We start from the raw sequence: 13,673 nt of genomic DNA, 5'->3' as shown, positions 1-13,673 counted from the left end.
TCATTATATCTGATTTATAGATGAGGCACCTGATATTCTGAGAGACTGAGTGACTTACCCTAGGTGCCATATCAACACGTGGTGGAGCTGCCCTTTGAATTCAGACCAAACTTTTAAAATGGTGTTTTTCACTGACTGACCAGCAGGCTTAGATGTTTCTGTTGACAGGAAGCACAAAAATAATAATACCTGATACTTGCTTGATGCCAGGCACTGCTCTGAGATCTTTATATGTATTGATTCACTTAAACTTTACCTCAATCCCATGAGGTAAACCCACTTGTTAACCACATGTCACCAGTGAGGAAATTGAAGCCCAGAGATGTCAGGGTCTTTCCTAGACTCACACAGCTAGTAAGTGGTAGAGCTGGGCTCCATGCTCACGTTCTTTACTATGCACTATGTCTGTGATGTTAGCACCAGGAAAGTTAACGTGGTCTTAGGCTACATTAATAAAAATATAAAAACTAGAACAAGGAGAATGGTGGTAGATCCCTGACCTCATATAGGCTTCTCCAAGCTTTTGAGTACAGTGTTCACTCCTGGAGACAGGTTCCCACAGAGCTCAGCTCCAGGAAACTGGGCAATGCAGTGGCCTTGCTTGGATGCCGTCCTTAAAGAAGAGTTTCATTGGTAAGCTGAATATGTTTGAATGGTTAACCTAGAGAAAACTTGAAGGGATTTTACCCAATATCTTTCTTCAAATATCTCAAAGCTTGCACTGTAGAAAAGAGTTTAGACCTTTTTGATCTGTGTCCAGCTAGCACCAAGGAGTACAAGTTCCAGGGAAGAAGAAGTTCCAGGGAAGCTATGACTCGATATCAGTCATAACTTTCAGAAGATGGAATGAGCTTTTCATAAGAGAATGTGACTTCCGTCTTTAAGGTGCTAAGACAAAGACTGAAGAAACATGATGGTGATGGTTTTCATAATCTTCAAGCTCAAGTAGATGGTTGAGCTAAAAATACTTTAAGGTCATTTCCAAATCTGAAACACTTGGGTGTTTCCCAGAATGGTATTTTTTAAAAAATCTTTTTATTTTTAGTCAACATTGCTAATTACTTATTGTTATCTATGTGGGCTCCAGGGCCTACTATTAAGCCACAGGAATGGTTCATAAAGAAAAACAAGACATATGCATTCCTCACATACGGTTGCCATGGACACATCAGACCATTTCATGCATAAACCAGGAAGAGGACAAACAAGGTCGATGTAACCTGTTGGAATAATTTGCTTCTTACTTATTTACTTAATAAATTTTTTTTTAATTTTTAATTTTTGTGGGTACAGAGGTGTATATATTTTTAGGGTACATGAGGTGTTCTGATACAAGCATGTAATGTATAACAATTATATCATGAAAAATGGGGTATCCATCCCCTCAAACATTTCCCTTTTGTGTTACAAACACTCCAATTATAATGTTTTAGTTACTTTTAAAAGTACAATTAAATTATTATTGATTATAGTCATCCTGTTGTATTATTAAATACTAGGTCTTATTCGTTCTTCCTATTTTTTTGGACCCATGGAATTTACTTTTTTACTTCTCATGACATTTTCTATGGCTCCTGGCTGTTTTAAATGCAATTTAGTCCAATGCATTGACTATTGTCAATTTGTGCGTAAGGACACTACTGGTGGGATGAACAGAATGAAAAGGATGATTCAATTTAGGGATTTGGAAATTATGAGAAGACAGGAATGTGAAATTATATTTTACTGATAATATTTTCATTATAAGATGCCCATTTTTCTGAGATATATACTCAGATTTCTTATGCATTCTTTCTTCAAAGGGATGGAGTTCCATGAAGAACTTCATAATTTGGGGGCAAAAGAAGGCTTGAAGGGAAGAAAACTCAACAAAGCAACCGAGAGCTTTGCTTGGAACATTACAGTATTGAAGGTAGATGAAACATTCAGAAGTCCCCTGTGCCTTTACTTTTCTCCTCCTCATCTCTCCAATGTGTAGCGAAATGTCAAGGATTAAATATGATGGTTTGGATTTTTTAACCTCTACCTTAGATTCAGGGTTACATGTGCAGGTTTGTTATATAGGTAAACTGCGTGTCACAGAGCATAGTATGCAGTAGGTAGTTTTTTGACCCTCTGTCTCCTCCCACCCTCCATCCTCAAGTAGGCCCTGGTGTCTGCTGTTCCTCTCTTTGTGTCCATGTGGTCTCATTGTTTAGTTCCCACTTACAAGTGAGAACATATGGTATTTAGTTTTCTGTTTCTACATTAGTTCGCTTAGAATAATGCCCTCCAGCTCCATCCATGTTGCTGCAAAGGACATGATCTTATTATTTTTTATGGCTGTGTAGTATTCTGTGGTGTATATGTACCACATTTTCTTTGTCCAGTTCACTGTTGATGGACATGTAGGTTGATTCCATGCTTTGCTATTGTGAATAGTGCTGTGACAAACAGACATGTCCATGTGTCTTTATGGTAGAAGGAATTATATTCCTTTGGGTATATACCCACTAATGGGATTGCTGGGGTCAAATGGTAATTCTGTTTTAAGTTCTTTGAGAAATTGTCACACTGCTTTCCACATGGTTGAATGAATTTACATTCTCACAAGCATTGTATAAACATTCACTTTTCTCCACAACCTTGCCGGTATGTGTTATTTTCTGACTTTTAGCTATTCTGACTGTGAGATGGTATCTCATTGTGGTTTTGATTTGCATTTCTCTAAGGATCAGTGATGTTGAACACCTTTTTATATGCTTGTTGGCTGCATGTGTGTCTTCTGCTGAAAAGTGTCCGTTCGTGTCCTTTGCCTACTTTCTAATGGGGTTGTTTATTTTTTGCTTGTTAATTGAAGTTCCTTATAAATTCTGAATGTTAGACCTTCGTTGGATGCATAGTTTGCAAATATCTTCTCCCATTCTGTAGGTTGTTTGTTTGCTGTCTTGATAGTTTCTTTTGCTATGCAGAAGTTCTTTAATTAGGTCCCACCGTCAATTTTTGTTTTTGTTGCAATTGTTTTTGGTGTCTTTGTCATGAAATCTTTGTTAGGTCCTATGTCCAGAATGGTATTTCCTAGGTTAGCTTCCAATTTCAATCTTCTGCACATGACTAGCTAGTTGTTCCAGCACCACTTATTGAATAGGGAGTCTTTTCTCTATTGCTTGTTGTTGACTTTATTGAAGATGACATGGTTGTAGGTGTGCAGCATTATTTCTGGGCTCTCTATTCTGTTCCATTGGTCTGTATATCTGTTTTTATACTAATACCATGCTGTTTTGATTATTGAAGCCTTGTAGTATTGTTTGAAGTTGGGTCATGTGATGCCTTAAGGAATGTGTGGCTTGATCTCTAGGTTCATACTCTAGGAGATGGGGAGCTGCATAATGGAATTGACATGGTTTTTGCCTTAATAAGGCAGTGAGGTTTTCGGTGCAGGCAGGGTACAGCCCATGTGTGAGATTAATTTGCCTGGTGTGTGTGTGTGTTTGTGTTTACTCACATGAACACTTACGTTCAAGTTAATATGGCTGTTCTTATTTATGGAAAGAATAATGACAAATGCTTCTGGGGAAGATTCCAGCACAAATGATTTCGAAGAGACAAAGTACAGAATATCTAGGGCCATTGAGGATTTTTATTTTAAGAACAGTTCCTATAAATACATTTCTTTTTGCAAATAGCTTTGGAAGTAATTTTCTTGAGAATATGATTTGCTGTCTGCTGCACATTGATTTTAGGATTTTGAAGTAAATATGCCACCTTTTATATTTTCTTACATGAAAAGAGAAATGATTTAGGCAGACAGAATATATTCTTGATAGCTAAATGGGAGAAAAATAGCTACAAAAATTAATAATTGCTGACATTTAAAGAACACTCATTTTGTGCTAGGTACTGTTTTATGAGGTTTATATGAATTAACAATTTAACTCTCACACCACCTCAGTATTGTTATTAATCTCATTTTACAGGTGAGCAAACAGAGGCATTGCAAGTCTGTGTATATTTCCTTAGGCTGCTCAGCTAGTAAATGGTGGAACTAAAGTCTGAGCTCAGGTAGTCTGGCTCCAGACCCTATGTCTTTAACCTGTGCTGCAGAGATACTGCACATGTTTATGTGAAAGTGTTAGGTTAACTGTAAAACATACTACAAATGTCTATTAAAAATTTAGTCCACAAGTGATAAGCCCCTACTATGCATTGGGCTCTGTGTTAGGCATTGGGGATACATGGAGATCACGAGATACAGACCCTGACCTCATGAAGTTAGCAGTCTGAGGCCAGTGGAGGAGGGGGATGGATAAGGCATCATTTGCTTAAGGAGCAGGGATGACCTAGAGCTGTAGTGTTAAAGAGGTGCTTATTATAACCCTAGATTACAATGTGGCAGTGTGAACCCTGATATAAACACTTTATGTTCAGGAGATTTTATATGGGCTTGTTAATGTACCAGTCACAGAAAGGTACTAGGGATCCAAATAACAAGAGGATTACCTGGGTCTCCAAGACTAGTCTATAAGGAGAGACAGACATATAATAATGGCCATCGATTGTTCAGCACTTAATTTGTGATCAGCACCCAAGGCTAGGTACTTTATGTGCATTTCCCCTTTCTTCCTTGCCACAACAGTGCAATCTTGCAACATGACATGCTGACTCTGGTAGGATTCTCTCCATCTCACAAATGAGGAAATTGAGGCTTGTGGGGGTTGAAATTTCTTGCCTGGAGTCACACAGCTAGTAAATGGCCAGCCTGCAATTTTTAACTCATGCCCATGGTTCTATCCACTACAATGTTCTGCCTCCTCTAAAACTCCATCCATGTGGCTGAGTCCCTGTATTAGTCTTTTCTTATGCTGCTAATAAAGACATATCTGAGAATGAGTAATTAATTTATAAGAGAAAGAGGTTTAATTGTCTCACAGTTCAGCATGGCTGAGAGAGCCACAGGAAACTTACAATCAAGGTGGAAGAGGAAGTAAACATGTCCTTCTTCATATGGCAGCAGCGAGGAGAAGTGCTGAGCAAAAGGTGGAAAAGCCCCTTATAAAACCATCAGATCTTGTGAGAACTCACTCATTATTATGAAAACAGCATGAGGGTAACCTCCCTTATGATTTGATTACGTCCCACTGGGTCCCTCCCACAACACATGGGGATTGTGGGAACTACAATTCAAGATGACATTTGGGTGGGGACACAGCCAAACCATATCAGTCCCATTGGGTCCAGGCAGCCTAGTGCAGAAATAAGAATGCAGGCCCCGTGTGATTACCTGATAGTGGTGAGACTAGCCAAGTTATGTTATCTCCCTCAGGGTGGTAATAATACTTACATCCCAGATTTTGTGAGAATTAAATGAGATAATACATACAAAAGATGTAAGTCACAGTGCAGAAAACTAGACCGTATATATGTTAGCTGTTAGTTTTGTTTGTTTGCCAGGTGAGGATGAACATGGAGGAACTAGTTTTTGTTATTTTTGTTTCTTTGTTAACTTCTAACTTAAGGCCACTTAGTGTTGTCAGAGATTTGTTAATGTGTCTGGTTCAGTGACAGAAGCTTATTGCTAGATGTGATTGAGCAAATGCTGTTCAAATTATTCCAAGAGAAAGCTTTTCAGACAGAATTGATCTTCTATTATTATAACTCACATACTATAGCTGCTGGTATTTCAGCTTGAGCACCAGAGTAGTGGACTACTACTCAACAAGAGTAGAGAATATTTCCATACTTCCTATAGCTCCTTTTTCTCCTCCATTGAGTTTGGGGCCTATTAATCTGGTGTCCTTTCCTCAAGAACTGGACAAATGACCTCCTCTGAGTTTGAATTGTTAGCTGAGAGAAAAAGAACCTGGGCTCTGCTGAAGACTTTTTATTCCAGTGGTGCTACTCTAAGAAGACATCTTTTTCTATAAGATTCTTCCTTTAGTTCTTATGCCTTAGATCTGAAACACTTGGTTCCTACTTGATTCTCCAGCCTTGCTATTGGTTTTCTGAGCTCCTCAAAGTCTTTTAATAAATACTCTTTGTTTATAAGTTTACTAGATTCAATTTACCCTTGCTTCCAGTTGGTTGAATGATTAATAACCATCCTGGAAAGACATAATCACTGAATTAGGAGGCTGTGGCATGACTTACCTATACAATTCTGCATTGCCTACTGAAAAAGTTTCCTTATACATGATTTAGACTAGTATTCCCCACTATCTAGAGAGAGAGAGTGGGAATTAACCAATACTGGTTAAATATGTTGGTTTATATTTCTAAAAAATATTTAATTCCAGTGTAATTTCCAATAAGTAAGGAAGGAGCTGGAAAAAAATGAGAAATGTGCCCTCAGCCAGTTGGGGGATTGACAGCATGGAGTGGTGCAAAGGGGCATAGGCTTTAGAGTAAATTGAGCTGAGACTGAAAAATAAATTGTTTAGTGTTTTCTGCAGTTCAATATTACATTTATCTGATATTAAAAATGACAGGGAAGCTGAAGAAAAAATTGCAGAAAGAAACATGACTAACTCTACAATATAATGAATAAGAATTATAATTACAGTGTCCAAATTGTTCCAGAGACCAGGATTTAGTATTTAGCAAGGAAACTGAAATCCAGGTGGTTCTGGAAGATCCCATACTTTTGTTTTTCTTTAATTCATATTCTAGCACCTACATGGGTCCAGGGTAGGGACTTGCTTAGCATATGTTTTGCATTTTTCCACACTTTTGCCATATGTTTATATCCAACTGTAGCAGTCAATTTCCTCTTCCTTTCTTTCTTGTTCACTATTGTACACAGAATTGGTCTCCTTACATAGCCATTGTATTTATTTAGGATGATAGGATGACTCAGTCCTCGGTACCTTTTCAAGACAATCACTGAATCAAAATAACTCCATTCCATTCCACCCTCACATGTTAACAGACCTTTCCCTCTGTTTCTTCTCCATGATGTCCTTCAAAAATGAGTTTTGTGTCTTAATCTGTTTGTGCTGATATAATAAAACACCCGAGACTGGGTAATTTATAAACAGCAGAAATTTATTTCTCACAGTTCCTGAGGCTGGGAAGTCCAAGATCAAGGCAGGAGTGGGTTTGGTGTCTGGTGACAGCACAGTCTCTCCTTCCAAGATGGTGACTTCTTGCTTCGTCCTTCAGAGGGGAGGAACGGTGTCTCCTCAAATGGCCGAAGGGAAAGAAAGGCAAAATAAAGCAAAAGGGCCTAGATAGTTCCCCTCAGCCCTTTTATAAAGCACTAATCGCCTCCTAAAGGCCTCACCTCTTGATATTATTGCATTGGGGATTAAGTTCCAACATGAATTTTGGAAGGGACACAAACATTATTCAAACTATAGACATTTGGTTGTTAGCATAATATTAAAATCTCACAATGGAAATTTTTCCTATTTTTTTAAGGCTTTCAGAAAGGGATACTACAACTTCACTTACATAGCCAACGTGTTCTAGGACGTTGTTAGTAATTTTGGAAGTGTTTCACTCATGAGAGTTCTGAGGATCTCTTGGGAGCAAGATGTGGACTTACACTATATCACTGATAAAATGCTATTTGCAATGAAGTGGAATTCATCTAAAGTCTTGAACTCTATCCAGAGTGATTTGACTTTTTAAGTACAAAACCAACTGCATTGTAAAGGTGATCACATCTATAAAACTGAAATCAGAAAGAACCCAAGGGGAGCATTCTAGTGAGCTTTCCCAATAGGTATTTTTCTAACTTGTCCTGTTGGCTACTTTAAGAAACGAAATTTTATTACTTTGTGTTTTTAAAGGTTTTATGGAAAAATCAGTTGTAGCAGGCTGAGGAAGTGTCAAGTACAGATATATAAAAATAATACTAAAAAAATATGATTAATAAGTATTTTATTACAAAGGAAAAACTATGAAGTAGGCAATCACTAGGGCTTAAAGAAGAAATAAAAGGGTTAAGAAGTAGCTGCCCTTCTTATTTATTCATGAATTTCATTGATTACTAGTTGAATAACAGGCAATAAATGAAACATGAATGAAACTATTACCCCTTCAATGGTCATTCCTATTAAATATGTATTTACACTCTTCCTGGATAGATTTCCAACTTATAATTTAATGCATTCCAATGTGTGCCATGATTCTGGGCCGCTTTTATAAATTTATGTTTAGTATATGTGACTGTTATTTTTCCCCCTGACGCTTTTGCCTTTTATCACTACTTAAGCCTTTGCTCTTTCTGCTTTTATCTAAAACATTTTCAGTTTCCGTGGGAAGAGCCGAGATTGAAGCTTCTCACTTCTCCATGTGTAGTTGTGTTTCTAACCCAGGCAGATTCCCTCTCGGAATTCCCAAATTTCAGGACCTCACAGTTCTGGGGAATCTTGCTACATAGGGGAAATTACATGGATGTCATTGTAATTTCACTGTCAAAGAAATATGCTTTCAGTTAGAGCCTGAAAACACATATGAAGTCTCTGTTCATTGTTGAGAGACAAAAGAAAGGAAGCAGATGATGGGCTAATGAGAAAAGAAGTATGAGGAGAGGCATCCGTCTCTGAAAGCTGAGTGAGAGTGAGAAGTGGGCTACCTTTCAATTACTGGCCATAGATATTTAAAATCATTCTATGAGATACTGTGGAGAGGGGGCTGTTAGTGTGAATGTTCAGACCAGGCTCTTCTAACAGACATAGTGACTGTGCCTTTGGGGGCTGCCTGAGGGTATATTAAGAAGGAACATGCCCAGTGTCATCCACATTGTCCATTGAGAACTTTTCCAGTGGTGTCTCTGGCATCTGCCAGCTGTGGTTGCTGTAGAATCTAGAGAAAGGCTAAGGTTCCTTTTGAGTATTCAGAAAAAAGCATATATTTACAAAGTCTAGAAACAGACCTCCAAATAACAACAACAATGCTTTAATAATAAACCATTCTTAATATTGATATTATTATACTATCAATTATTGAGAAACATCAGGCAAAGTGATTTAGTGTACAGATGCTGCAACCAGACACTTCCTAGCTGTGTGTCCTTGGGAAAATTTTGTTTTGTCTCTATGCTCTTGTATCAGTTGGGGTATGCTGGGTTGTGCTATAGTAACCAAAATCTGAAAATCTACTGCAATATAACACAATGACTTATTTCTTGCTTGTACTACATGTCCATCACAGGTAAGTAATGGTCACTCAGGAACACAGGCTAATGGGGACTCCATCCCAGCAAACACTTCTACAATCCTAGAGGTAGGGATGCAAAAATGGGCTTTAAAAGCTTCTGCCCAGTAGAGTCACATGTCCCTTCCACTCATATTTGACTGGTCAAAGCAAGCCACAGTCAAGTCTGATTTCAGTGGAGTGGAACAAATGTAAACCTTCTCAGGGAAGAGGAGCAGATATTGGTAAATACAGTCTACCAGTGACAGGTTCTTCAACTATCCCCGCCTCATAGGGTTATAATGAGGACTAAATGAGTAAATATATATGAAACAGTATCTGGCACATGCTATACGAGTGTTTGTTATTTTTATTAATAAAAATGAACATTCAGTGCTTACAATAATCAACATTTTAATTACTTTTAAGGATAACCCTATAAAATTACTCCCATTATACTCATTTTACAGATAGGGGAAATGAGGCTCAAGAGGTTAAGAACCTTCCCATTGGCATATAGGAAGTGAGTGATGGAGCAAGGATTTAATTCTAAAGGCCATGTTGTCATCCCACTGTGCTATATTGTCAAAATACTTGCATACCATAATAATAATGGTTTGTATTAACTGAGCACTTACTATGTATTAAGTATCCTACCAAGTGCTTTATATTTATTATTTTACTTATCTAAGGGAGTGAGTGTCCTGTCCATCTAGTATGACTATTTCAATCACCTTGACAGAATATGCCTACTGTCAGTAGTCAGTGGTTAGTGCAGAAAGCTACAGTGAGAGAGTGTAGCTTGATAATAATTTATTTACAACACTGTATTTACAAAGCAACTCTCTTTTCTCAATCTAGTTTCCCAGGTATACTTTTCTAGTGGGAAATAGAATGAATTGACCAAGTGACATAACTAGTTCCATCTGCCCAGTAGTCACATTTCTGCTTGTAAGTAAATCAGTTAACTTCCTTTTTTATTGGTCCATCTCCTGTGAGCTTGGTTAGCATGAATCAGCTTCCCAGGGCCTGATCACCCCTGAGCGAATGGATACAGTTGAGTCCTTGGACAGGTATGATTGAGAATCACGAAAGCAAAGCAAAACAGCAACAATACCAAAGCAGAAGACCAGACCCAGGACCCCTGAGAGCCCAGTCAGCCTCCTCTTGTTTGTCTTGGACAGCTTTGCTCTTCATTGGCTTTTAGTATGGACGTTGCCAGCTGCCATTTCTTGATGGGACAGAGGAAGTTTAAGAGCCATGCCTCTAGCAAAAACTTTACAAAGGCTATACTCCTTTCATATTCCTTCCTCATGTGCCGTCCTCCACAGCCACAGTTCTACTGTTCAGACCTACAATCTGCCCTTTATCAACTGAGGAGTTAGAGCAGAGTCTATTCTGTGTCTTCTCTAGGTAACATTTACTTCTTCAATTTTCATTTTGTTGTAAAATTTATTTTAATGTTTTTTGTCTGTTAAACTTTTAAAAATAATGTTGGAATTTTGGCAAACAGTTATGGTAACAGTCATGCCAGAAACATTTGGTGAATGCAACTTGTGGGGGGGTGGTCAAAATAGGGATGAAGCCAAAATTGAGGGTCTTATTCCAACGGCAGCCAGTTTAGTCTCACTCAACCTAGTAAGCCCTAAACTCACTTGGAATCTTAACCAGCTGCTTTACAATGGATATCATTGATTATCAGGAAGAAGGTGGGTGACAGAAGGGAGAGAATGGATAGATCAGTTCTAGAAAAACAGCTTGAATCTCATGTGTCAGTACCATTATTTTTATACACAAAAGAAAACATTATTAGGCCTTATAAAGTGTAGAGTATACATTTAGAAGGCATAACATCTATCTGGGGGTTATAAACTAAGTTTGATATATTTATCCCTGGACAGGGTATTTGAAAAGATGCTCCTAGACACATTTGTAGAATACTGTTATTGTTTGGCTAATTAGTGCAAAATAAAGACCCTTCTCTCCCACTTCAAGAAGGTGATTTCATTTATTTCCACATCGACATTTATAAATAAGGAAGTGCAATGCATAAATGAGGCTTCTAATCCATAAATGAGCAAATAATAATTTAACAAACTTTTATTTTATCTTTGGTAAACCAAATTTATTAATTCAACAAATGTATCTGTTACATCTTTACTGGGTGACAGGCTTTGTGCTTGGGAATGTACTGGTGAATAAAAATGTGGCCTTCTGGTCTCAGAGCTGACAGTCTAGTGGGGGAAGCTGTCGCTTAACAATCACACGATGTGTGTTAAATTTGTCCTTATGATGGGTGCCTTTAAAAAGTGCATGGCACTATGAGAGTGTGCAATGGAGTTTGACCTAATTGGAGAGGTCAGGGAAGTCTTCCATGAGGAAATACCGGTTCAGCAGTGAGTAAATATTCTAGCCTTTCATAGATTCCAAAACCCTGCCTTGTATCTTGATACTTGAGTGTGGTTGTCAAAACAATTTGAAAATAATGGTGAAAAGAAAACACATCAAAATAAAGATGTGCTGGATCTCTTCAACATGGTCTGGGGAGGTCTAAATTTCTGCCTTGCTCATTTAATTACCACTCATTAGCATTATGGCTAATTTGTTATTATATCAAATCTGGCCATATTAATAACAAATTAATTTAATCATCCACCTTCTAAAATATAATCTGAGGCAAAGTTTTACAACCATGTGCATCCATAAAATTCATTTGATAGCTTATAGTTGCAGAGGAGGATGTTATAAGGTTGGTTTTTGAGAAATTTCTACAATTTAAAGCTGAAAAGATGCAGAGAGAGAGAGAGAGTTATATAATATAGAATATTAGTATTAGTGTTAGATGTATGGGTAAATTTTTTGAAGTATAATTGATTCATCTATAATTTAAGAAAAGCCACAAGTTTAAAACATTATTTCAAACAGCTCTTATCTAACAATATAGGACAGTTCAAATAGAATGTTAATGCTTCTTAGCAATAGGCAGATTGGTTACATGGTGTACAGATTTCTGCCTTGGGTGGCTGCATCCCAGCTGTGCTGCCCAGGAGTTTAGTAGAGATAAAAGCCAGGCTGTTGACATGATTATGGAAGCACACACCACTTTATCTCCAGTAGAACTAAATTTAGCATTTCTTGGAGGTACACTTTTTTTTTTTCAGATGAAAGCTGCATTTTATAATGAATCTGAATAATTCAAAAGTGGCAGGATCCTAATGAATAGATGCATCATAGACCAGAGGACTTGGCTCCAACTTGTGAAGTTGTTGAAGGTCTTACTTTTCTTTCAGGAAAATTTTCTTTAGAGAAAATTTGTTTCTTACACACAGAATTTTAGCCTAAGGTGAGTTGTGGCTTAAGTGAGTTTGATGTCTTAACTCTGCATTAACTATTTCTTACAGTGATATAAGTGGAAAGAAAACATTGATAACCAGTTGTTTCATTCTGGTTTCTTACAGCCCTTGTAGGTTTTATAGTCACAAGCTTCTTTTCTGATATTGTTACTCAAGGAAGACAAAAATGGGCTACATCTATCTAATTTCCTTATTGTTAACCCAAATCAGAGCAAAATGATTTCACTTCTCTGAATGTGTGTGTGTGTGTGTATATATATATGTATACACACACATATATGGTACAAACACAGACATTGTCAGATAAAATCAAATCTGAATTTAGATAGAGAATCTGTTCAAAAGAATTATCACAATAAGAAGAGGGGACTACTGTGATAGGGGAACTATTGTAACAGGGAGAATGCTCCTACCTTAAGATCTATAAGCATTTGAAAGGCCAGGCAGAAAGGATTTTTCTTTTATAGGGAAGGACAAAGGAGGTCAGAAAGAAGCACATATGAGGGAGTGGGTAGCGTGATCCCACAGTTGATCCTACAGTTAGGAAACATCTTTCCTGTGGTCAGCCCTTTCTTGGTAAGAGGCGATTACGGAGAGGCTGTGTGCTGGCTTAGGGTGAGAGTGGGTCAAAGTTCCAGGGCCTAAGGGGAAGAGAGAAGCCTAATTAAAGTTTGGCCAAGTCCAGGTAGTAGGTATTAATATTTTGTCCAGATTGGTTAGTGGACACAAACAGTTCAGCTAATCATTTATGAGGCAAGAAAGGGAATTTGAAAGGTCTGTGTCTGGCCTTGTTACAGATAAACAAGGGAGATTCCGTGAGTCTTAGCTGAGTCCTATGGGGAAGAGGGGTTCTTTCAGTAAGGTCTTTTGAGGAACACAAAAGGATGGGGGGATTTCTTAACCATCCCTGATTTCCTGGAACACAGGGCTCAGATAAAGTTGAACATTGTCAACATACGCATTTATATATTGTATTAGTCTGTTCTCATGCTGCTAATAAAGATATACCTGAGACTGGCTACTTTATAAAAGAAAGAGGTTTAATGGACTCACAGTTCCACATGGCTGGGGAAGTCTCACAATCATGGCAGAAGATGGAAGAAGAGCAAAGGAATGTCTTACATGGTGGCAAGCAAGAGAGCTTGTGCAGTGGAACTCCCATTTATAAAACCATCAGGTCTCATGAGACTTACTCACTACCAC

The 13,673-nt window shown here is 37.8% G+C and overlaps 1 protein-coding gene across 1 annotated transcript in view; it reads left to right on the top strand.

Moving 5' to 3' along the window:
* Window positions 1-13,673, top strand: part of PLCL1 (phospholipase C-like 1) — a 335,580-nt gene that overhangs the window by 290,257 nt on the left and 31,650 nt on the right. The window contains exon 5 of the mRNA XM_011949972.1: window positions 1,803-1,912. Within this exon, the coding sequence (XP_011805362.1) occupies window positions 1,803-1,912 (110 nt within the window). The remainder of the gene's footprint in view (window positions 1-1,802; window positions 1,913-13,673) is intronic.

This window comes from Colobus angolensis, unplaced genomic scaffold, assembly GCF_000951035.1.
Source record: "Colobus angolensis palliatus isolate OR3802 unplaced genomic scaffold, Cang.pa_1.0 Scaffold30, whole genome shotgun sequence".
In the NCBI taxonomy this organism is placed as follows: domain Eukaryota; kingdom Metazoa; phylum Chordata; class Mammalia; order Primates; family Cercopithecidae; genus Colobus; species Colobus angolensis.
The sequence above is the reverse complement of the archived record's forward strand: the minus strand, read 5'-3'. Positions and strand labels throughout refer to the sequence as shown.